Source organism: Taurulus bubalis, assembly GCF_910589615.1.
Source record: "Taurulus bubalis genome assembly, chromosome: 5".
NCBI lineage: Eukaryota > Metazoa > Chordata > Actinopteri > Perciformes > Cottidae > Taurulus > Taurulus bubalis.
Genome location: NC_136593.1, coordinates 21,311,650 through 21,336,361, shown reverse-complemented (window position 1 = coordinate 21,336,361; position 24,712 = coordinate 21,311,650). Strand labels below are relative to the sequence as shown.

Sequence of the window (24,712 nt, the reverse complement as noted above, 5' to 3'; positions counted from 1 at the left end):
TTTACCACTTTATCTGTCTGCAGATTTCTCCTGAATTCACGACATTTGCATATCTAAAAATACCATTTAAGAAAACGTGTAATACAATAAATAGTTGTCTTAGTGCTAGTTATCAACAGGGTATGTTTCACTTTGGGGGGGTATTTATTTATTTTTACCATAGTTACCTTTAGTGTGTCCCCTTACACAAATGTCACATCCTGGTGTTTCTGTTCAAGCAAGAGTGCACAACTTGAAATTCCTCTGTCATTTATTCCACAGCCATGAGCTGGGCTTTCTTCAGCTTTAATGGGAATTAAAAAAAAAGAAAAAAGAATGGCAACATAATTTTCATCTGTGGAGAACCGGTTGGCGGAAGTGTGAGAATACAAGCAGTGATGGTCATGAAGAGTGTTCACGAAGAGTGTCGTGGAGCACCGGCAGCCTTCAGTCTGTTCGATCCACCGCATCTCAACTCAGCAGTCTGAAGAGGAGAGTTAGTCCGGTTAGTGACGGACCAACAAGTCATTCTGCTTTCACCAGAGCTCTGAGCTCCAGAGAATAAGGCTTTATGGCATTTTTTTACCTGGGCCTCATGACGTTCCCCTGCACTCCTCTGTATCTCTGATCGCTCCGGATGGATGTAAGATCTTCTTTATAGGTCCCCTCGTAGATGTCTGACTGACGTTTCACGTAGCTCTCACTTTTATCTCTGTAGAGGGGACCAATAACACATCAGCAAATTCATGTTTCACTCTGTATTCCTGTTGGCAAACGGCAGCGTTGCTCCGGACAGATGTGCACGGATTGATTCCACCTACCCGAGCCGTTTGCCCATGATTGTCTGCAGGAACTTCCTGGCAGAGATTTGGCCCAGCACTTTCCTGTAACTGTTTGTAAAGATGGCATCAGCATGGCGTCCGGAGCTAAAGTCAGAGAGGGGACAATTTACATCGGTGCAGTTATTGCGCAACAGTATTATTAAATGGATTTCAGGAAAAATGAAGATAAATAAACTGCAGTGCAATGAAGCAGCAGCAAAAAACAAGACAGGTATTGAGTCTGTCTATCTGTCCATTTTACTGTTATCCAGCTTAAAGGGCCAGTTCACCAAAATTACAAAAAAAATGCACATTTCAAGATTCAACGTTATTATTATCATATGCACAACAATTACAGAGAAGCCGCCGATGGCGATGAATATCCCTCCAATGATTGATAGCTTTTTACAACTTTACGATTAAAAGCTGTAAAAAAAATCAAATATAAACATAAATAAAGTCAAGTAATATGATTATGTGGTCGACAGTATTGCAAATTAGTAAACTAAAGAAAAAATGTATATAAATATATTTATATTCTTAATACATCTATACAGAGGGGTACACTGTTTTTTAATCTTACGGCATGTCTTCTCCGCACAGACAGTTTGGGTTTTATCTGTTCCAATTTATTCATTTTTAGATTTCCTTCTATCTCGCCGTGAACGCTTTTACATTTCACTTTTTGGAACTACCTTCTAACAGATGAATAGTTCCTACACCGGCACACCTGTTCTGAAAGCACACGCCGATGTAGAATTTTTTGAAATGTCAATTTCCACTGCTGTAAGCACCACAAGACCAACTCCATTCACTTCCATTGTGTTGTGGATGGAGGCAGAAATCTTTCAGAAACCATATATCTATTCTAGGTTTTTGTAATTTGGGTAAAACGACAATTTTAACCCTTTTTTTATTTTTTTAGATCAGCCATCAGTCCACATTAACACACTGACCGTAACTCTGCTCGCTCCCTGGGAGGACTGGTGTCGTACTCCAGCTGCTCTGCTGGATTCTTCACAGAAGATGTCATCAGAATGGATGTGTCCCTCTGGCCGAACCTAAGAAATATCCTTGGTAACCAAACAATTGTGGAACATTGTGTTCAACGATCCCTATGCATCACAAATGTAGTCAAAAGTATTTAGTTTTTTCCTATGGTGAAGATGGATTTCAGATCTTCAACCGTGCGGCACAATGCTCTGGCTCTTGTGAAATGCTGTACTCGACGGCTTCGGCACAGGGCACATGTGACCAGAGCGCTGTGCGAATGTAACCTGGTGACTAATCCAGACATCTTGACCCGTTTTAGCATAACAAAGAGCAGAGGGCACAGCTATGACACGCAGAGCAACCAAGTGAAAGGTAAAACATCACGCGCTTTTGTGCGTGGACATGGTCACACGTGTGAGCCTCGGCGCTGCGGTCAAACTCATTGTCCATCACCCCCTGAGCTCAAATCAGTGTCATGTTGCATCTCTAGTTGCACGTGTTCATCGTCGGCTTTCAAATGTTTCAAGTGTTTCCCATTTCACTCGCGGGAGCTTTCCGACCACACGATCAGCCCTCTTGGAGCTCAGCAACATTTAATCACACAAAGTATTGTGATGTAGTGTATTCTGTATAGTGATGCAATCTGGCGGAATTATATTTTATTATATATATATATATATACACACACATATATATATACACATATATATATATATATAAAAGAAAGAAAAAAGAAAAACACAGTACGAAACAGGAACACACGCAGAAAAAGAAATTCAACAATGGACAGAATTTTCAGTAAATCTTCCAGGACTCACCTAATGGACGGGTAGAGCGGGGAGCCTGATAAAGACACGACCAGGCAACAAAACAGCAGCAGCGCAGATTTCTCCATCCTCACAGCCAGTCCCAGAGAAAAAGAATGGACGGCTAAAATAAATGACAGGAGTAGAAATTACATTAGAAAAATCCACTGAATCCACAGTTTTCCCTCAACCAGCCTCATTGCTCTGCAGAAGGCACCAAAGTTACAGCAGGCAGAGGTGGGTACTATGAAGGACAACATCCACATTTAATCTAAAATACATTTAGCAATTACATATATAATACACACATGGGGGTGGAGTTACCTGAATATTCTTTTTTTTTGCGTGTCTGTGTCAGTTCTGAGCGTCTTTGCGGTTCCTCTTTATTTAGTGCTCTCTGCTCTCATCAACTCCCACTGCCAGGAAAGGCTGGACAAAAGCAACACTGGAGCAGTACTGTTTGGTATCCCTCCATCCATGGTCAGTTTATATGAACCTGTAGCTTCTAGTCACTCCCACATTACACATGATCTCTCTCTCTCTCTCTCTGAGCTGAGCTGTCGTCATGCTCTCTCTCTTTCTTTTTGTCCTCTGCTCCTTTTCTCATATCCAAGTTTGTTTTATTGCCATGATTCAATACAGAAAAGTATGTTGTGAAAGGTTTACAATATAAGTATAATAACTCAGAATGTAGGGAAAAAAAGAAGGCACATTACCACATAGTGTTTATGTCATGAAAGAAAAAAACGTAGTCGGCAATAAATTATTTAAGACACATATAAGACAAGAATATATTTGATATATAGTTTATGTATAAAGAATGTTAATATAATGCTAATTTTGACAGCCATTATTGTACATCTATTATGCAAATGTAATCCCTAAAACAAATTTACGAAAACACATTTGAATAAACAGCTCCTTGATTAAAAATGTAAATGGTTTTAAAACAAATTTAATTATGTATTACAAGGCTACAGACTACATGGGTTCAAAGCTTTACATTGTGTACACCTCGTATTTAACAGTTAGTGCTACATAGGGATTGATTGAACGGTATCAATACAGTACTAAGTGTTCAGATTTTAACCCTGATTCAAGATTTTGGTGATTTATTGAGCTCACTGTGAAACGTCCCTCGATGCCCGGAACGGTGTTTTCCACCAAGAAGGGTTTTAGACGGACAGTGAAGCTGGATGCACCCGGGGACATCTTTGTCAAACGGATTGTGGGGACGCAAGAGGATTCTCTGTCGTTAACTTCCTGCTTCGCTGAGCGGGACACCGCAATGCTTAACCATCCCTTTTCTTCTCTCATATCTTTCAGAATTTAAAGGAACAGTGCCACGTTTATCATAAAAAAAAGTCCGAGTGAGATACCAAATGGACTCTTCCTCCCCTCCTCATTACGGACATGTTTGTAAATTACTGAAAGAAAAACGTTGCACCTGTCAAACACAGATATTATTCACGTAGTTGTTGAGGGACCGATGGTTACACACGTTAGCTAATATAAGCTGGAATTCCCTCCACCGTTCCCAAAACTAATTAATAATTAATAATAATTAATAAAAACACACACAGCAAACTTGTAATTTCCGACAGCTCAACGCTATTTCCGGGTCTTCACACCGTTGCTTTGGAATGGGGAGATACCCCTCCTGCTAGGAAGACATCTTTGGCTCCACAAGACACGAGCGTCTGAATTACATTTATCCCACGCGCAAGATAAACAAGTTAGTGAGTAGCGCTAAAAGTGGCCAACTGCAGGATGCGGTACGGTTGGTAAGTTAGCCACGCAGCTTACGTGAGCGGACTGGACATGGAATACCTCAGGAAACCCCTGACGACCCTTCCCCAACTCTGGAAGCCCCTCAGGTGCGCTCCACCCAGATACTGTTCTACACTAGCGAACACCGGCGTGACCTCAGAGAGGAGGACAGCGACCGGAGACCGGTTCAAGACTCGGATCTCCTCCGGTCCGAGTTTTCAGGATTTCATCAAAGGGGTCTCGGTCCTCGAGACTCGCGCTGCAGTCGACGAAGAGGACTCCGAGGAACGCGGTTATCTTCCGGACGACTCGGAGACGGGGGACTCAAGGAAAGGTCAGTCTGCGTCCCTGCGAGTCACTGAGGTTCACGTGAAACGTTCGCGGACCGAGTGCTGAACTGGTGTTTTTGTGTTCATGTCAGTGTACTTCGAAACCTACGGGTGTCAAATGAACGTGAACGACACCGAGATCGCCTGGTCCATTCTGCAGAGGAAGGGTTACCGACGCACAGCGGACCTAAAAGAGGTGTGGAGGAGCTCCAAACTATTTTAGGACCATTTATGTGTGGGGGAAATAAAAATAATAATAATGGAAGGAAAAAAACATGTGCTTACAGGCAGACGTTGTCCTTCTGGTAACATGCTCAATAAGGTAAGTTAATGATGTGTTTCAGCTATTTCTTTTTTTGTTTGTACAATTGTTCATATAATGGACATAGTTCTCTCTCGACAGAGAAAAGGCCGAACAGACCATTTGGAACAGACTACGACAACTGACGGCGATGAAGAAGCGGCGGCTGAAGACCCCCACGCCGATGAAAATTGGCATTTTGGGTGAGTTCCGGTTCACTTAATTACGCACTGACCCATTCTCGCCGACGAGGCCCCGGGACGCACTGACCGCCGGCCTTGTGTGTGTCTCAGGGTGCATGGCGGAGCGGCTCAAGACCGAGCTGCTGGAGCGGGAGAAGCTCGTGGACGTGCTCGCCGGGCCGGACGCGTACCGGGACCTCCCCCGCCTCTTGGCCGTGGCTGACGGAGGTCAACGCGCGAGCAACGTGCTGCTGTCGCTGGAGGAGACCTACGCCGACGTCATGCCCGTCCACCATGCGGCCCACGGAAACAGTGCTTTTGTGTGAGTTGTTGTTTTTTCCCGCTCCACACCACCTTCAGTCATTTACTGGGTCTCTGATGATTGTGTGTTTGTGCGCACGCGCGTGCCTCTTCCGTGCCGGCAGGTCCATCATGCGAGGCTGCGACAACATGTGCAGTTACTGCATCGTCCCCTTCACCCGCGGGAGAGAGAGGAGTCGACCCGCCAGCTCCGTGCTGGAGGAAGTCCGTCAGCTGTGCGATCAGGTGAGTTCTGACCCCACACACCTGTAAGCTTATGTAGGTACACGCGCAGTAGAGCGAGTACACGTTCTTCTGATTGTAGTGAAAGGTCACAGGACAGGATTTTGAGCGAACATTGTGAAAATCAGGACACAAAGGAATGGTCATTCATATTTTTAGATTGAGCCACAACAAATACCATGATGACTATCAAGTGGCAAAAAAGGAGATGATTCTTTAAGTCGTAAAAAGGCTTTAAAAAGCGTCACTCAGCAGAACTAGAGGTTGCTGCCTGGTAACAATTAATTTCAACCAATGATATCTGACATCATCCATCCATCAATTTGCAACTATTAGCGACAACAGCCACAGTCCTCTGTGTTGTGCTACATTCCGATCCCGCCCACCTTTTAGCAGCCCAATTAAATTACTTGGATTTGATTTCTATCCCTACTTTATAGCCATGATGACCTGTGGTGTATTATTATTATCTTACTATATTTTGTGCCTTATTTTGTTTACCTTAAGTTTATTGTACTTTTGTGTGTTAGGATGACCCAGCAAGACAAGCTATAACTCTGTTATCTGTGCATATGACAATAAAAATATCTTGAATCTTGAATTAGTGGATACATTTTTCTTCTTTTTTTCTTCAGGGTGTGAAGGAGGTGACTCTGCTGGGTCAGAACGTGAACAGCTACAGAGACACGTCGGAAGAGCAGTTTTGCGGCTCACACCCGACCAAGCTCAGCCAGGGGTTCAAGACCGTCTACAGAGCAAAGCAGGGCGGTCTGCGCTTCTCCGACCTGCTGGACCGAGTGTCGCGCATCGATCCGGACATGAGGATCAGATTCACCTCCCCGCATCCCAAGGATTTCCCTGATGAGGTACATGTTCCTAAGGAAGCCCTGACAAAATCCAGAAATTCTGCTCATCCATTTTCTAAGTGTGATCCAAATAGTTTTATCTCCTGCTCTGGCGAAACATTGTTTTGGGAAAAAGTCTTTTTGCCAGGATAATCTTTTTAAGTTCCTTATTTTCTTTGTCTAAAGGAAAAACTTTTGCCTGGATCTTTTCTTATTTTTTGTGGGCCGGGATTCTTTATTATTACAAAACATACATCAGCACAAGGACACTGTTGTTTCTTCTGCCATCAAAATTTCAAAGTTATTTTTTATAGTTGACTGTTGTTGTAATACTCATTCCGACCACAAGAGGCTGAAGGGCACCACTACCCCATGTTCTAAATTGGACTGAAAGCATTATTGTTTTCTTCCAAGTGGATTTTAATTTACATTATTTGCTTACGCACAATATGCATACCTTGTATTTAGAGTGCATGTAAAACATTTTTTTCACCTTCTTACACGTTCTTAAGTCACAGGTGCGAAAACACTTAATATCACAAAATGGAGAACCATTCTTGCATGCCTCTCAGGGCTTCCGTAATACACTTGAGTCGCTGAATACCCATTTTTATTTTTCATAAGCACTAACTCTCATTACAACCCTCCCTGACCTGCTATGTGTGCTGGCGTTTACAGGTTTTGCACCTGATCGCGGAGCGAGGGAACATCTGTAAGCAGATCCACCTTCCAGCCCAGAGCGGCAGCAGCGAGGTCCTAATGGCGATGCGGCGCGGGTAAGATCTTTTAATTATTCATTCTTTAAAATCTAAACTAAATTGTCAAAGCGAGTCTCTTACAATGTCACCAAGTGTTCTAATTACATGTCTTTTCCTATTAAATGCACAGCTACACGAGAGAGGCCTACCTTGATCTTGTGGAGAACGTCAGGAGAATCATCCCCGGTAAGAAAGACACCAACACTCAGGTTAAGTTTTACTACAATGTTTAAATAAGTGCTGTTACTTTTAAAGACATTTCACTCAAGGGAAAAAAAATCTAATAAAATGTTTTTTTTTTTTTTTTTACTGAGATAAAGTAAGAAGTTGGCCAGTTTAAATATACTACCTGATACAAGGAGTCTTACAGTGTGGAAAAAGCCCAGCTGGCAATATAATCTGAAGGGCCTTTGCTTTGGTATTGTCCTATTTAATGGTGTGTGCTGTGTGTGTTCTGTGTATCAGATGTGAGTCTCAGCAGTGACTTCATCTCAGGCTTCTGTGGAGAAACGGAGGACGACCACCAGCAGACCCTGTCTCTGATCCGGGAGGTGGGCTACAATGTGGGCTTCCTGTTTGCCTACAGCATGAGAAAGGTGAGATCTGGTGGGTTTGGGCTGTACCGCTCGTGTGTTGTTTTTGTGTTTTCAGAATTAAATCCAAGTGGTCACTTTTCCAACGTGCCCTCTCTTCGGTCTCCCTGTAACTCAGAAAACTCACGCCTCCCATCGGCTGCAAGACGACGTGCCAGCTGAGGTGAAGCGGCGGAGGCTGGAGGAGTGCATCGCCGCATTCAGAGAGGAAGCGGCGAAGGTCAACGCCGCGCTCATCGGAAGCACACAGCTCGTCCTGGTGGAGGGAGTGAGTACTGCGCACATCGAAGGATGTGAGGTTTAAAAATAAATAAATAAAAGAGATTTTATCACCCTAAACCTGAGTTCTAGGAATTTATCAAATTGTATTAAAGGTCCACTATGCAGGACTGTATACTGTAATAAGTTAAATGCTGTCATTGAGTCTTAACCTCAATCTGTCCAATTCTTCTATTCGCTCTACTTAAATTGTGTTTTGTGCTGTTTAGGGGAGCGAGTGGCCAGACTCTTAATCTTGTTGATACTTCAACCTGTGGGGCAGAGGATTGATTGGCTCCCATAGAAATACAGCAATTGCATTCGTAATGTGCATCACTTCTAACCACAGAGGAAAGAAGTAGTACCGTAACCCGGAATATCCATTTTTTACGCAGCAAAGTAAAAGATCTGCCGAGGACCTGTGTGGGAGAACAGACGGCAACATGAAAGTGATTTTCCCCAAAGAGGATGTTGCCGTTCAGCCTGCAGCATCCAGCGCTGCGTCGGTCCATGCTGGGGACTATGTGCTGGTGAAAGTAGGCGTTGCATTGCATTGTTTAAAAAAGAGCATTGAATTGCATTATGACGAGTTCACGCTCCAGTCAGTAAAAATTAATATCAGGCCAAGGTAAATTATGTCATCCTGATGTCTTCAAGTGTAATCTTGTGAGATTTAATTTAGCAATATATAATATATACAGAGGTAAGATGAACTGATTTACTTCTCAAATCTTAGCAGCTTATAATGCATAATTAAAAACACCAATAAGATATATATATATATATATATATATATATATATATATATATATATATAAACTTTTCTTTTTTTTTAATCAATGCAAGCAAGCATTTAGATAAAAGTGTAATATAGTCATGTCAAACTCGTGTCTAGCTGTGACACTGATGTCACCATCATAGAAAAAGCCCACGGTATCAAAGACCAATCATCAGTGGGGATCTTTAAAGGCATTATCTGGTACTTTCAAACAGCTCATCATTCAATCACTCCCACGCTGATGCTGGGTGTCTTTTATCTTTCCATAGATATTGTCGTCCAGCTCCCAAAGCCTGAGAGGCCGAGCCCTCAGTCACAGCTCCCTGAGCGGCACAGTGAAGCACTGCGAGACTCTCCATGAACACGCGGCCTCGGACGCGGCCATGATTGAAACGTGCCGCTGACTGACACATGGGACGCCACAGGAAACGAGCTGTTGCGTTTTTTAGGAATCAGGGACACTTCCTTCTTCTCTTGAACCACTTTGAAGATGCACAGAGGTGTGTGTGTGTGTGTGTGTGTGTGTGTGTGTGTGTGTGTGACTGTGGGTGTCTGTGTGAGCGCTAAGCACTGCTATGGACGGGGACAGCAGCAAAATGTATAAAATACATAAAAAAAAAAAAAATCAGTTTTAGTGTCTACTATATTTAGAATATTTTCACTGTTTTACCATGCTTTGAAGAGAGCATAGATAACGGCTTCAGTTCCCTGTCTTATTTATATATATATATATATATATATATATATATATATATATATATATATAAAAAGTATTGGACACGTCACCATTTTTCTCAGTAAATATATTTCTAAAGGTGCTATTGACATGACATTTTCACCAGATGTCGGTAACAACCCAAGTAATCCATACATACAAAGAAAACCAAACAAATAAGTTCAGAAAGTTACGTGAAATAATACTTGGTTCAAGACGCCTCCTGTATGATAAAACTAGTCTCATGCATTGCTCAGGTGTGATTTTTGACTAATCTTTCTACACAAACGGTCTTCAAATATTGAAGCTTTTGATGTCTCTTTCCATAGATTATCTATTGGATTCCAACTTTATTTTTTCATAATCCGGAAGGGGAAAGAACATCATTTCAACATAAACCGGCCATGATTAGGTGCTCGCAAGATTACTGACGAAAGAGTGAAAATAATTATCAGAAATGTTGTGCAAGAGCCAGAGGACCACTTGTGGAGAGCTTCAGAAAGACCTGGAATTAGCAGGTATAATTATTTCAAAGAAAACGATAAGTAATGCACTCAACCGCCGTGGCCTGTATGCACGCTCACCACCAAGACTTCACTGCTGAAGAAAAAGCATGTTGAAGTTGGTTTAAAGTTTGCTGCACAACATTTAGTGAAGCCTGTGGAATACTGGGAGAAGCCTCTTTCATGTGTTATTTAATGATAAAAACTAAATAAATAATACGTATATTTCATAATGAACACTGAAAAAAGCCATTCTGCATACCGAGTACTTTTTGCTTTTCATATTTTAATACATTTTGCTGATAATACTTTCATACATTCACTTCAGGACTTATTTTGTGGGAGTACTTATTTAGTAGGAATATTTATATAGCCCCACTTAAAAAAAAAAAATCCCTTTAAGAGGCTGAAACTGGGCTGGATGATGTAAAATCTAACGTTTGTTTAATACATACAACCGTGACAGATTTGTTCTGTCTGTTGCTTGATTGATGTCACGGCATTGTGTTGGTACTCTCCGAACTGCAGCAGAAATGTCACGGATCAGCACGTTTGTAGAATCACCGAGTCAGAAACTTTGACAAATCATTTTTCCTAAAGTCAGCAGCAGAAAGTGCTGTGATATGCTTTGGAAGGAGAATTTTATAAATAAAATAAAAAGATAATTGAAGTGACAACAGTGAACCCTCTCCTGCAGATTGTGTCCTGTTGGAGAAGATCATTGCCCCCATCTACATTTTACATGTGGAAAACCAGCTCTGGGTTAACATTTAAAAGAAAATGAATCTAAAGGGTGAAAAGTTATAATAAATAGAAAAAAGATCCAAATGCAAAGAGATCTGTATTTCTCAGGCTTGTAGAAGTATTATTTGTGCATTATTCATTTTTTTTTTCTCGAATGGTTTAATGTCAGCTGAACTCTGGCTGCGACTGCATCTTCATTGTGGCATGCTCCAGCGCAGAAATGAATCCTGGGAGTTTCCAGAAATTCCATTTAACCCGTGAACTGAACATCTGTCCCAATCAGTATGTAGTCCTAGAGAAAAGCACAGCAACAGTCGTTAATAACAGCTTTGAGATCATGAATTCTGTTCACCAACTACATATAATAAATGCAGCTTGCTCAAACACATGTAGTTTTATAAAATAACAAACAAAACAAAAAACATCCAGACTGACCTTCAGGACCTGAAGCTGAGTGTTCACAAGCTTCATCTTTCCAAGTGTAGGAAGTGGGTAACCCTTCGCAAGTTGAACTATGAAGCAAAATTTCACACGTTTAGATAAACTACTCACAAAAATCCAAAGTGGCAAATATCATCGCGATGTCATCAGCAGGGGTTTACATTTACGTTTGAATCATATAGCACAACACATGCATTTAATGTGTGTTTTTGATGGATGTCAAATAAATATCACGCTAATAAATACAGAGTTTCGCAACGCTTTTTCGCCTGAGTTTACTCGCTCAACGTTTTTCGCTTTTTCGCAACCATTCGCTGCGGAAAGGGGGCGCGTCTTATCTCTGTGGCTTTACTCTGTGAAAACATTTATCATTTCTGCCATTCACCATTGAAATAACCACTAGCTTCGCTTTATACTTGTTGAGATTTGACTTAACATGTAATCTTTCGGAGTCGCGTTTCTCGCCACCTGATGAACGTACGTCCAATATTCACCCCTTCTCGCTCTGTTTTTGGTCTCTACCGACTCCCGAGGGAATAACCTGTGTCTTTAGTTTTTTGCCCCTGAGCAGAGAGTGTACAGTGGGTTTTTTAGAGCTTCTTTTCTGATAACAAGCGGCCTGCTTCGGCCAAAGATCCCGCTGCAAGTGACATAGTGAAAATGTGGCCCAGAACAGCTAAACAATGAACTCAAACTCACTTTTAAACTCTGTTAAACCAAGGGGATTAGAGTACATGACATCTAATTCATGTAGAGTAGAAACTGAAAGTGCAAAAACTCACCGTTCAGTTTGGGTAGCACAACAACTTTGAGGACCAATTGGAAGATGCTGTCGAGGGCTCTGACCTGCGGGTAAAGGTTGGGGTTAGTTTGTCACGCTGGTAGTGATTGTGCACTCCGTGACTCGTGTTGTAAGGCAGTTCTCACCTGAAAATCTCCCACGTAGCTTGTCGCCAGGGTCAGATCCATTCTGTGCAAATTAGGCAAAATTAGACTGTGGTGTTTATCTTTACAAGGACCTTTTGGCCCCCCATTTTTTTTCCTCTTCTGAGAACAAGTAGTCATGTTTTAAGTAACTCACTTGTTCAGGCTGACAGCTCCGGCCACCCTCATTCCACTGACAAACACTCGGGCGCTGACGCTGGTTTCCTGTAAAGACAACGTGGAGCGAAAGTTACCCATTTTGGTCCACACAAATTGTTTCTTTTTTTTCTCCCTCTATCATGCAAGCTGTGTAACCTACCATGTTCAGGACAAAGAGAGGAGAGAGCGTGGCGTTGGGTTGGATGGCGTAGGCCGTCACCGTGCAAGTGGCCTCCACTGTGGCGTTGTTGGGTTCAGACGTGATGATGGGGTTTTTCGCCGTCCTCACCAGCAGTTTCATCATCAGGCCCGGGAAGCGCTTGGCGATCTGAAAAAAACACGCAGAGACACGACTGACAAACTGCCAATAGATGACGGCGGCCTCCTTCAGCTGATGGGGTCAGCAGAAACAGGTTTGTCACCTGCGGGATGAAGGTGCCGAACGTTCTGGTGTTGAGTCGGATGGGCGAGCCTTGTGGAATCTGTCGTGACGGAAAGGTTGTAGTTCAGTGTGACGTCGCGGATGTAGATCAACGAGGGGATAAACAAACGAGGATGGAGCTCACCATGTCATCGGTGATGTACAGGCTGAGGGCTCCGGCTGTGTTGTAGACGAAGGCCGCCGAGTTGGCGGTGAAGGCGGACAAGCCGATGTACAACATGTTGTTGGTCTCGGGCGGCAGGGAAAAGGCTGCGGGAGAGAACGGAGGCTCCTGGTGCTTCCCGATGTTGTAGAATTCACCCTAAGTGACAAATAATCACCGGAGTCAGAGAGATTGGGACGTGGCCACGATTGTTTTTCTTGGTAACCAAACTGAAGCTCTAGATGTATAAAATGTGCAGTATAATGCTCGGCATTTCTTTACCTTCATGCCCAATTCTATAGAGGCATTTGACACTGTGGGCGCCGACACCATGGAGTATTCAATCTCAGCGTACTGGTCCACCTTGGCTACAACTGCAGGAAGGCATAATGTCTCTCATACACTCTCAGCATCAGTGAAACAGCCAAATATTATTGATATAATTTTTTTTTTACCATTGAGAGTTTTCAACTGAGGGTTCATTTCGGATACAGCATCGGTCACCAGAGTACAAATCTGCAAAAAAAAAGAAGACAATAAACATTCCCTTAATCCAAAAGAAACTTGCACAGTCACCCAAAATGGATACAGAGCACTTCAGAATCACACTGGATCCAAGAGCAAGGTGACCCAAGTGGAGAGGGATAACTTACTCCTTTGTGCTGATATCTAACTTTGTCTAATGTTAATTAATTTAGACAAAGGAGTAATTAAATATTCTGACTGACTGTAATAGATTTCTTTTCTGTCAGATCTGAAAGAGTTGCAGTTATTTTGCACTCTCTGTGAGAACTTCTTCTCATACCAGTTATATTTTCTGAATTGACTGTATTCACAGAACATCCTGAGACCAAATATTGTCAGTTATATTTATCTGCTAGCGATAGTTACTTGTTACTTCACGAAAGAACACTTAAAATAGAAAACACACACTCAACAAGCTTATAAAATTCAATATATTTTTTAAGATTAAACTAGTAGCATCCAGCCTATTTGGCTTGTGAGCGCTCACATAAAACAAGTTTGTAGTTGTATCTCTTTGTCACATGTTTTACATTTTCTATGAATTGTTAGAAGTTCTACCAATTCCGACAGCGGCTAGCTCTTGACCACAGTTAATTCACGGCAGCGGCTAGCTTTCGACAGCGGCTAGCTCACGACCACAGTTAACTCACTACAGTGGCTAGTTCGCGTCTTAGCAAAAGCTAAACTATTAGCAACATTTCCCTCCATATCTGAAACGCCAACTAACCGATATTGTAGCTAGCTTGAGCCTCAAGCTCATGATGTCGTCTGAAAGGGCTTCACGGGCCCACAAGTTAGCAAAGAAAACAGCACGGTAGTTCTCATAGAACTCGTAAATGTTTCAGTTTGAAGCGTATGACATTTATAACATGTTTTTATTATGTAATAAAAGCTTTTTATGGAAGTTCTATCCAATGATGTCCAAAGTGACGTCCAGTATACATTTTAATGGAGTAGTTGAACTTGTAATACAGTATTTTACATTGTTGTGGTATTTTGTTGCAGTAAAGGAAGTGAATACCACTAAACTGGCTCCCATCAGTTTCTTCGCAAAAGCTTTTCCCAGAAGCTTTGTGATCTGGTCTGAAGAAGGAACTCCTAGTTATGAATTTTTGGCTGCATTGAGGAGGAAAACCCGATACTTTGTGAATACATAACAATCTAAAGCAGCCGGTATGAGGCTGGTTTCTCCTCACCTGTTTCTCCAGTGCATTTCGTAAAGCCTTATCGATGAACTTTTTGAAGAGATTGTACAGCCAGCTGAAACATGGAGCAATCACAGGAGTTAGGGTGGTGTGGCAAGCATGAAAAACAAACCTCACATTCCATTCTCTCGCAGGGTTTCCTTTACCTGGCTCCGCCGTGGAACTTGATGCTCACCCTGCCGACAGTGGCGGCGCAGTTGACAGTGCTGACCGTGGGACGGCCTGTCTCGTCGCTCTTGATGGCAATGCTCGTCGTGACGGTGAGATCGCTGACCTTCAAGTCGAAAGAGCCGCTGTCCTTTCTGTGAAGAGAGAGGAGTCACCGCTGCAGCAGAGATATCACAAAAAACGGATTTCACCGAGGTGTATAATGAGGACTTTTTTTCTTCTTCTTCTCACTCACATTATTCGGAGGTACTTGACCCTCCAGTTTCCGTGCAGACTGATGAAGGCCTTACCGATGGACAGTCTGACACCCGTCCCTGGTACCAGACCCAGCGCGGACTCTGGCAAACCCACATCCACTATTTGCAGACTGGAAAAGACGACATGCTTTAGTAGTGCTTGTGAAGTATCCCAATTTCCCACATAATTTACTGGAGTGTTGAATAAAGTGCCGCCTTACTTCGTCAAGCTGTACCGGACCTTGCCAATGGTAGGCACCCTCTGGGTCCCTGAAATATCTGGGACTTTGATGGTTTTGAGTTTCTTCTGGATGGAAGCCATCCCCAGTTGTCTGCCTATAGCACAAATGCAAGGGAATGTGATGATGAGGTTATGGAGAGATCCATGCTTTCCAACTGACGGAGGAAGCGCGCCGCAAACCTTACCATACTCAAGGCCTTTTGCGGTTAGCTTGACCTTCACCCCAGGATTGATGCTCAGGGTCAGAGGGATTAAAGCCACCAGAGCAAGCCAACAGCACAGGAACATCTCGGCTGTTGGGAAAGAAAATGGACAAGATCATGAGCTAAACTCTCTTTTTTATGAACATGACACCATAAGCCAGGTCATGTTGTAAAACAATTGCTTCCTCTTTTAGAGGAGAGCCAATGTCTTTTTTTATGACATGTTGGTTTTCATCCCTTTTATCGATTTAATGATGATTTTACTCATGTCAGTAGCTACTCTGTAACAGCCCCTTTATTTAATGTATTGCTGACATTTGTTTATCAACAACAACAAAAATTAAACAGTGAAAACCAGTGAAATCAAATTTGTGGAAATGCATGAAGTACCTAAATTCTTTATTTAGGTAAATATACCAAATGTAGGGGTCAAAATCCTATGTAGTATTATCAAAAATATACACTTAAGTACAGAAAAATGGGCCTTGTGACTCATATGACAATCCATTAACATTAATAACTGAAATGTGGTATGAGGCCCCAAAACACACAGCCACAAACAAAAAACAACCCAGTCAGATTTGTTGTGGTCTGTCTAGATCAGAAAACATGTGATTCAACAAGTCATTCATATTTGGCTCTCCTTCCTGTGTCACATGCCTGTGTCAATCAGAACCGACTGGGCTTTTTCGGAAGGGGGTCTTAAAGAGAAAGGCATTAAAACAGAGCTTTTCAGACAGAGTATATACAGATATATTCAGACAGACAGTATGGGGGGAAATAATGTGTTTTTTAACAAAAGCGTATAAACCTGCTGTAGTAGAAACCCAGAATATAAGTATGAATCTAAAAACAGCATATCGTAGTCTTTATTGTAAAATCTTAATCTAAAAAGTAACTTCACTGTAAATAAACGTTATCCCCCTCTGTAATGTAGTGGGGTAGAGGTATGAAGTAGCATTAAATGGGAAAAGTCAAGGAAAGCAGAAACAAATTTGTACTTAAATATTGGCCTGAGAAAGAGCTGAAGAAACCACATGAAGAAATCACATGACCCCTGATAGGTCAGCAATTAAGCTGGACCTTTATTAAATTAGGCCTAGTCCTACTACTTTTGTCCACTTTGAATATCCACATTTGACTCCACGTTAAGCAGTTTTACATGATGAAAAATGCCTTTTTTTGGAGCGTTCAAGGCTTTGTGCATCCAGACAGAATTGCCATATTTCAATGTCACGAAACGCCAAATGGCCATGGCCGTCACATCCTGTTTTTTCTCAGTTGTTCATGAATGTAAACAACCTTAACATTTACATCTAGTTTCAAATCATAATCAATAGGACATTTTAGGGCCACTCCCACTGGAATCTCCATAAGCACATTGGGCTAAATATTTGGACCATATATTGCTTAAAGATTAAGCTTAAACAAGGCTTTAAAAACTCTCCAGTCTCCTTTCACTTACCTGAAGAAGCAGTTTGTCAAGTTTCTCCTGGTGTGTCAGTTGCCGCCAACATGCAGAGTGAAAGAGGAACAGAGGCACACTGCCTGTAATTCACTTACTCAATCAGGAACTGAACTCGGCGAGGGGGACTAACCCAGATAAAGCAATAATGAGCAAAGTCAGTTTATAGATTGCTTCACCGTCCGGCTCTCTTTTAATCTCTTCATTCACGAAAGGCTGACAGTGATCTTATATGAGTGTAGCCACAGGTCTGAAAGCTTTTTGTCATATTTATCTCCTGCTGTTGCTTTCTTCTTCCTTGTGTCATTTTCCACAAAAGTAATACACAAGAATTGAAGCACAAAAAGAGCAAAACAATGTTCCTTAAGCCACTTGGTGCACAACACCTCAACTGAGCTTAACAATAGCAAATATTAGACATGATTATGAAAAAGGAACGAGAAGTGCCGAGCTGTGTGTTCATCATACTCATGCTGCTCTTTAAGTGTCGCAGAATGAAATGATCTTTCTCGTATTGAGAGTAAAACAATGTTTGCCATTATAATGGAAAATAAAAGCATGCTCTACCTTCTCTTCCCGACGGGGGCAGGGCAGGGTTTGCTCATGTGTCATAGAGTACAATGTTGGAAACTACCCTTTGCTGCAATTGTTGGGTTTACCCCAAGCGGCAACTTCCGGTCCTGAAAAGGGAAGCCGATGTTGAAGTGTCTTAAAACTTGCTTTCTCTCTCCTGACCAGCAAGGGGAGACTCCTCCGGTTGCAAAAATAAGTCTGATTGTACTCTACTTCTCTCTTGATTTATTCCCTCAGTGAACATTGTGAACATTAGGTCATAGTCTCAATCTCTAGTTTCAAGTCTTCTCCAATACAGCATGATGTTCATATATTAAATAGATCATGAATAGATCATGTAGTAGATAGGCTTTAGGACATGGCGGCTTGTGATTAACAGATCGCTACCATGGTGTCACTCCTCCGCAGTCCAAATATGGTCACTTCCTTTTTCTGTGGTTGCAAAAAACCAAGATGGCGCCGGCCAAAATCTGAACGCTTCAAAACCGTAGTCCACACACCAATGGGCGACGTTACGATGAATACATCCACTTTTTCTTTTTTACAGTCTATAGTTTTTCCATTAGTTGATTTTAACACTTACGGAACTTGCGACGCAGATCCGCATTTTCACAATGTTTACATTTTGTAAATATTCATATCTTCGCGATAATACAGCCCAGAAATATGGTTTGAGTACTACAACAGTAGACTTTCCGCTTCTGCTGCCTTCCTCCCACGGCATGTTACGCAATTCACACAGAGAGATAGGGGCATTGGCGTGTCATTTGACGACGCGGTGCAAAAAAGTACTCGCCCCACGAAATCCTTTACCATGATTTGTTGTCATGTGTCCGTTGACATTTTGTGAAATAAACTAACCAATGAACACTCAGGAAATCACAAAGGACTACACACCTGAGGTTTATAAACACGCTACAGTTTTCAGTCAGAGAGAAGTGAGATCATGCTGACGAAGCAGTTCAACACGGAGGAAGAACTTTTGGCGATTTTGGAGAGCAGCGACGAAGACGACGGCGGAGCTTCAGAGCCTGAAGGCTTCGATTCCTGTGATGAAGAGGAATCCATATGAAGATGGGTAAGTGTATTTACTGAACTTTGTTACGTGTCCGCAAGACTACATGGTGCTGACTAGTAATGTTTACAGAGAGCACTCTGTGCACGCTGCTGCTCAATCGTTACGACCACCGTCATCTTTCTTTCAGTGAACTTAGTACTGACTAGTAGTCATTTATTTTACAGAGAGGATTCACAGCTGCTACAGTGGTCAACATGTAGCTTCGCTAAAGCCACCTGCACCTACGCTGACGTGAAAGACTGACAAAGTGACTGACACTGCTCACCAGGTCCACAGCTCAGCTGCACATGTACACCCGTTGAACTGTTCAAACTGTGTGAACTTAGTACTGACTAGTAGTCATTTAGAGGATTCACCAGCGCCAGCCCCTCTAGAAAGCCCGGGTCTGTTTTCTATTTCTGATTTATGTATATTGTGTACATATATATTTTTAATGTATAATACATATTTTATTTGAAAACAAAAAGTGTTTTAATGGTCATTTTTCTTTTGCACACACCCCATTTAGCGTGTGATTAAATGGCATGACGTGTGAGAAATAGACTACAGGCCTAAGCATGAGAGGAACTAATTTGATGTTGATCTGATTTACCTACTAAGAGAAGCATGCCAAAGTATAGAGAAAACATGACTCAGCTTTCAGCATCACTACACTGGCTGCATGTGTTTTAAATAAAGTAGCAGGAACCGCCTCAAGTCTTTGAGTTGTTTGTCTTCTGTTTTTATGTCTGATGAAGATCTGGGAGCAGCTCGAAGTGTCGACACCTTTAATCTCATAATTAAAACCAGTAAAGATAATAATAATAATAATAATAATAATAATAATAATAATACATTAAATTTGGAGGCGCCTTTCAAGGCACCCAAGGTCACCTTACAATTACAATAAAATAATATAGGGTAAAAGATTAGCATAAAAGATATGAACAACAGTAAAACAGAGCATCACCATAAAAACAAGTGAGGTGCACAGGGACCAGTTATAGTGTGTATGCCAGTTTGAACAGATGAGTTTTGAGTTGAGATTTGAATAATGTGATGGAGTCTGATTGTCTTATGTGTGGGGGGAGGGAGTTCCAGAGCCTGGGTGCTGAGCAGCTGAAGGCTCGGGCACCCATGGTACTGAGGCGTGGCGTGGGGATGGATAGCAGTCCAGAAGAAGATGAGCGGAGAGTGCGGGAGGGAGTGTATTCCTGAAGGAGGTCGTAAAGGTAAGTGGGGGCTAGACTGTGGAGAGCTTTATAGGTGAGAAGAAGGTTTTTGTAGTCGATGCGGTATTGTACAGGGAGCCAGTGAAGTTGGATGAGTACAGGGGTGATGTGGCCCGATCATTTTACTGTTGCACAAAGAAGACTCACCTCAGGTGTGGCGGTGGAGTTCCTTGTTCCCTCTACGTCTGGATGTCAGTCTGATCGTTCACAGGTAGTCCTTTAAACCCTAACCCTATTTATACCATGTTGTTTTTCTTGATTTGTACTAATTAGGGGATCCTTTTATATCAGGTCACAAGGTACAAATCAAGAAAAAAATATGGTATAAATCCCACATGTTTGATATCAAATTAAACATAAAAAAAATCAGGGCTTCAATAATATATAATCTCTAAACTCTAAACACACCTCAAACAATAAATAGGATTAGGGGTTAAGGCTAGGGTGAGGCTTTAGAGGGCTACATACTCAGAGCTCGTGCTCTGAATACACGCAACCTAATGACGATCAAACACAGATAAATGAATAAATATGATAGAGCGATCACAAACTGCAGACTGCAGATTTTGAGAGCAACACCAATGGGTGACGTTACGATGAATACATCAACTTCTTTTTGTTTTGTTTATGGTTTTTCATTAGTTGAATTGAAGGTATACTTCACAAAGAGCTGTACGTTCTTTGAAATGATCCTCTGTTTTGTAAAGAGCATTGATGTAAAAATCTCATTGTCAGGGCTAAAATATGTAATCGAGGACTGTGTGTCCTGAGCAGCAGCAAGATAACAGCTGAAATGACAATTGACTGCCTCAAACAATGACAGCAAAGACATTATGTGATTAAATGGCAGGACGTGTGAGAAATAGACTACAGGCCGAATCATACAAGACAATAGTGCCCCAGACTGAATTCACGCTGGAGCATTGGTAGCATATAGGATATCAGGTTAACCAACTGATAATCAACCTATTGAAGCAACACACTCATAAAACCACTTGCAGTCATTGCATTCTTCATGTCTGTTGCTCAATCAAAGCCACTTCAAACTTCAACAGTAAGTTTATTGAAGTAATGCCAATGGCTAACGTTGCTGTCTGGCCTGTTGGGCTTCAAAGAACTGGGACTGATTTCATTCTGCAGATTTGGATCAGTTCATTTTCTATCAAATCAAATTAGAACCAGATTATGTTAAAGTGTATAGGCAAATCTTCAAAGGTTCAAATTAAGGCTTCAAATTGAGCAGTTGAATGTGAAACAAACTGTATTTCTATCTCCAAGTTCGCACCGAGAATTTACCCTGACTTTAATGGAGACATTTCAACATTTTATCTCATTTGTCACATCCTTTAATTAAAAATAAAGCAACGTGTGAGACAATTTTGAACGTAAAAACACTTGATTTCCTGCATTCTGGTGAATTATTCTCCATCAATTTATGGAAAACACAAAATTCTGGTGCCAAGTGAAATTATAAAGATATAGTGGAATCTAATGCAGAAAGGCTCTCAGGTATTCTGTATTGTTTTCAAATATTTAATCTCCCGTAGATACATTTTTCTCATGTAATGTTATCTCTGCTGAGTCATCACACATGTCGGCATGCTTTACTTTTCGCGTCAATGATACATGAATTCCTTTTAATTCAATTATGAAGCCCTGGGCTTTTATAGCGCATATGTGTTTCAGCAAGATTGCCGCACCTGTTCAAAACTTTCCGCACATTCAAAACATATCCTACATATATCTGTGTCTGCTGGATGCCGACAATAAAGTCGTAATATTTTGAGAAAGAAATTGAAAACCAAAATTAACAAAAAACACTTCTGATCAGGCGTAACTCTCACCGTTGTGTAGCTTGTTGTCCACACAAATGTTAACTTCACCGCCTCCGTTAGAGTGCAGGCAAGATCCACTTTATTAGAACCGTTCAAACCGGTCGTTCGAACCCCACGGAGCGCAGAGGAGAGGGCCAGACTTTATGTTAGTGACCCTCGTGGTCAGAAGTGGGGCTCACCATGGAAATCCAAGACAACATAAAATAATAATAAATAATGGCACAACAGTCTGTTCGCTCCAAGGATAGTGAAAACACGTTGTTGTCAAGGGACAATTCTGTCTTCCTAAAATATTGGTAGGGTCATGTCCCTCTCGTCCATATGTGAACCTACGCCCAACAATTCTCAGGAGACTAGTTGTACCTTTTTAATACAAAGCAATTATTCAAAATACAAAAACTTTGCTTGGATCGTAGTTATTGGTCTACGACTTGGACACTAACATGCTGCTTTGTCTCTTGAATGGAGTTTGGCAACAACAAAAGAAACACACACAATTCAAATTATTGCAAATACGATAGTCAAATACAATTAAACAACTTATCAATACGAAGGACACACATGTACACAATCTCGTGTTACACAACAGTCTGAACACGTTAAGAGTGCAACATTATGGACAAGAAGTGTGAGTTCTTAACATGGATTGCCAAATGCACTTGTGCATTATTCACGTGTCCGCATGTTGACAGGACATGGGACAAGACATCCAAACACACACTGTTCTAAAAGCCAGGTGTGTGTCGTCGACGTAAAATCATTCCCCTGCACACCTCAAGGTGTGTGTGTGTGTGTGTGTCCTCACTACAGAGGAGGTGGAAATGTAGGCCGAGGAGGAGTTCACGCAGAGTTCAGTTCCATTGTCGTGCTGCTGGCTCCGGGCCGTCCACCCCCAGGTCTCCAACAGAGAGCCTTTTACCCGCCGGTTGACTGCTAACTAATCCTACCTGCCTGCACACTCGCACCGTGACAATTCACGTCTGTTTGGGGCACAATCTTTGATACACTTCTTCCATCTTTCCTTATTGCTATTATTTTCATCGTCCAAATGTGTTACTGACTGCTGATGTTCCTCCTGTGGTGCACTCCTGCCCCCCTGAGGCGGAAGCCAGTATGACATCATACTCGCTCTAATGGGCAGTTTCCTAGATGTGCGGCTTGACTCAGCAGAGGAAAGCCCCAACTGAATGCTCCTGATGTTTTGGATTGCGTCCCCCTGGGGGCCTCTACACTGTTCTTAAAACAAAGATCCTTTTTATTTTGATAACTCTTGCCATGAGGACTCTTCAGTGTCTTTTTTTGATCCACTACCAAAAGGGCATTAGTGTTTGCCAATGAAGTCATACTCATTTCTAAGTATCATGAGTGGATCTTTCTGATCTGAAAACAGTGAAGGGGTTGTTGAAACTAGTTGAAACTCAAACTGGAATTGTATTTTGGTCAGAGTTAGGTTATGCAAAGAGAACTCTCTATCTGTATGTTGCATCTCGCGTGAGGCGCTTTTCTTTCTCATTTCACTTGTGTGCAGACCCAAATCTTTGAAGATGGGATAAATCGGATATTACGACCAAAGCAGCAACCAACCATAAGTCGCTGTGCTCCATTTGTCTTTTTTGATGGATAAAGACTTTGAGATGAAAAGTACCGTAAACAGACTTACATTTATTCTCAATTTACTTCATTTTGAACACTTTGGGTCTCCACACATTTGATCTTTTGCTTTCTTTTTCTTGACTCTTTCTCAGCACACGTGTTATTCCACAAAGGCCCTTAAAGGGGAAACATCGGTGAGGATATTTTCAGGTTCATACTTATATTTTGGGTTTTTACTATAAACATTTTCAAGAGCTTTGATGTGAAAAACACAAACCCACATTATTTTTCTCACACTGTCTGTCTGAATATACCTGTATTATCCCTCTGACTGAAATGTTCTCTTTAAGTCTCTCCTTCCGAAAAATATGATTGGATTATGAGAAATAATGGTGCACCTTTTTCATTTCACAGTTGGTTGAATTGGTGGTTACTCCTGATACCAAAATGTAACAAGCACTGAAAAAGTGACTTTTTGCGATGTGTCCCCTTTAAGGTAATAATAACTACCCTGTTATGAATAAGCTAAACTACAAAAATGATTGTCGTTAAGATGGACTATTTACAAAGTGCAATACGCAAACTTGTGATATCATCAAATCGTGGAAAGTAGAGCAGCTGAGCACACAAGGAATAAGCTGCTTTATGGGCCCATGGTGTGATGAATGTTTCATACTCTCATACTGTAAAGTCCCATATATATAATATAGGGCCGAGCAAGCACTGGAAGAAAACTCATTACAAACCTGTTTGCTTTCCTCTCCAGTTAAAATATTGACATACATCAGTAAGAAGAAAAAATACAGGCAGAGAACAAAGATTTTTGCTTTTACAGAAATCAATATATTCAAATAATAAATAAACAAGTGGGTTTATAGAGTGGAGCATACTTGTGCATGTCGGAGACATATTGACAACGGTTCCTTTGGCTATGAGGAAGGTGAGAACTTTTTTAAACTTTATTCTTGTTTAAATTTCAATGAACTCTCGTATCTTAAAGGTAACCCAAGGACATGTGATATTGACGACACAGATGGCCTAAGCGCCCTGTGGTCACACTGAGGGCTAATTTAATTTCTCTTTTGCTTGTGGATGGAAGAGCCTCAAGGACATGCAACCACTTATCCCAAGACAGCAAACCGAGCACCCTGTCCGTCTGTGCTGAGCGTTTTCAGTCAGTTCAGACTCCAAGGTGAGGTCGCCAGTTCGTGTTTGACTGTCGTGACCGATGTAAAGCCTTATTCGCTGCACCAATGTGACACGGAATGACTGCAAGATTCGCTCAGCAGCATTTACGCCACCTAAACTGACGGTTGATGCGATTTCATTCAGTTCCGCTGTTCAATGAGTCGT

The 24,712-nt window shown here is 41.7% G+C and overlaps 3 protein-coding genes across 3 annotated transcripts; 1 reads left to right on the top strand and 2 right to left on the bottom strand.

The window, feature by feature from the left end:
* Window positions 1-232: 232 nt before the first annotated feature.
* ghrh (growth hormone releasing hormone) lies at window positions 233-3,033 on the bottom strand. Its single transcript, XM_079219035.1, has 6 exons — window positions 2,924-3,033; window positions 2,612-2,723; window positions 1,757-1,861; window positions 801-905; window positions 566-691; window positions 233-463 (listed from the first exon to the last, which is right to left on the bottom strand). The coding sequence occupies exons 2-6, from the start codon at window positions 2,686-2,688 to the stop codon at window positions 451-453; spliced, it is 426 nt and encodes a 141-aa protein (XP_079075161.1). The 5' UTR covers window positions 2,689-2,723; window positions 2,924-3,033; the 3' UTR covers window positions 233-450.
* Window positions 3,034-4,420: 1,387 nt separating this feature from the next.
* On the top strand, window positions 4,421-9,479 carry cdk5rap1 (CDK5 regulatory subunit associated protein 1; the record flags this gene model as incomplete). The annotated part of the gene is made up of 13 exons (XM_079218869.1): window positions 4,421-4,703; window positions 4,791-4,894; window positions 4,986-5,020; window positions 5,102-5,202; window positions 5,293-5,503; window positions 5,607-5,727; window positions 6,360-6,590; window positions 7,248-7,345; window positions 7,458-7,513; window positions 7,793-7,923; window positions 8,039-8,188; window positions 8,574-8,714; window positions 9,226-9,479. The coding sequence occupies 13 exons, from the start codon at window positions 4,421-4,423 to the stop codon at window positions 9,358-9,360; spliced, it is 1,797 nt and encodes a 598-aa protein (XP_079074995.1). The 3' UTR covers window positions 9,361-9,479.
* A 961-nt stretch (window positions 9,480-10,440) lies between these two features.
* On the bottom strand, window positions 10,441-15,689 carry LOC306736809 (bactericidal permeability-increasing protein; the record flags this gene model as incomplete). The annotated part of the gene is made up of 15 exons (XM_079218486.1): window positions 10,441-11,210; window positions 11,354-11,430; window positions 12,142-12,205; window positions 12,287-12,329; window positions 12,441-12,508; window positions 12,603-12,770; window positions 12,865-12,924; window positions 13,009-13,185; window positions 13,309-13,400; window positions 13,482-13,542; window positions 14,748-14,811; window positions 14,903-15,058; window positions 15,160-15,291; window positions 15,382-15,496; window positions 15,587-15,689. 15 exons carry the CDS (start codon window positions 15,687-15,689, stop codon window positions 11,169-11,171), a joined length of 1,422 nt encoding a protein of 473 aa, XP_079074612.1. The 3' UTR covers window positions 10,441-11,168.
* Window positions 15,690-24,712: the final 9,023 nt, after the last annotated feature.

Excerpts from the sequence above, each read along its gene's own strand:
- ghrh (XM_079219035.1), bottom strand. The coding sequence starts at position 2,688 with ATGGAGAAATCTGCGCTGCTGCTGTTTTGTTGCCTGGTCGTGTCTTTA. Across the intron at positions 906-1,756 it reads AGGGAGCGAGCAGAGTTACG|CTCCGGACGCCATGCTGATG; the intron begins GTCAGTGTGTTA and ends CTCTGACTTTAG. Across the intron at positions 692-800 it reads ATCATGGGCAAACGGCTCGG|AGATAAAAGTGAGAGCTACG; the intron begins GTAGGTGGAATC and ends TCCCCTCTACAG.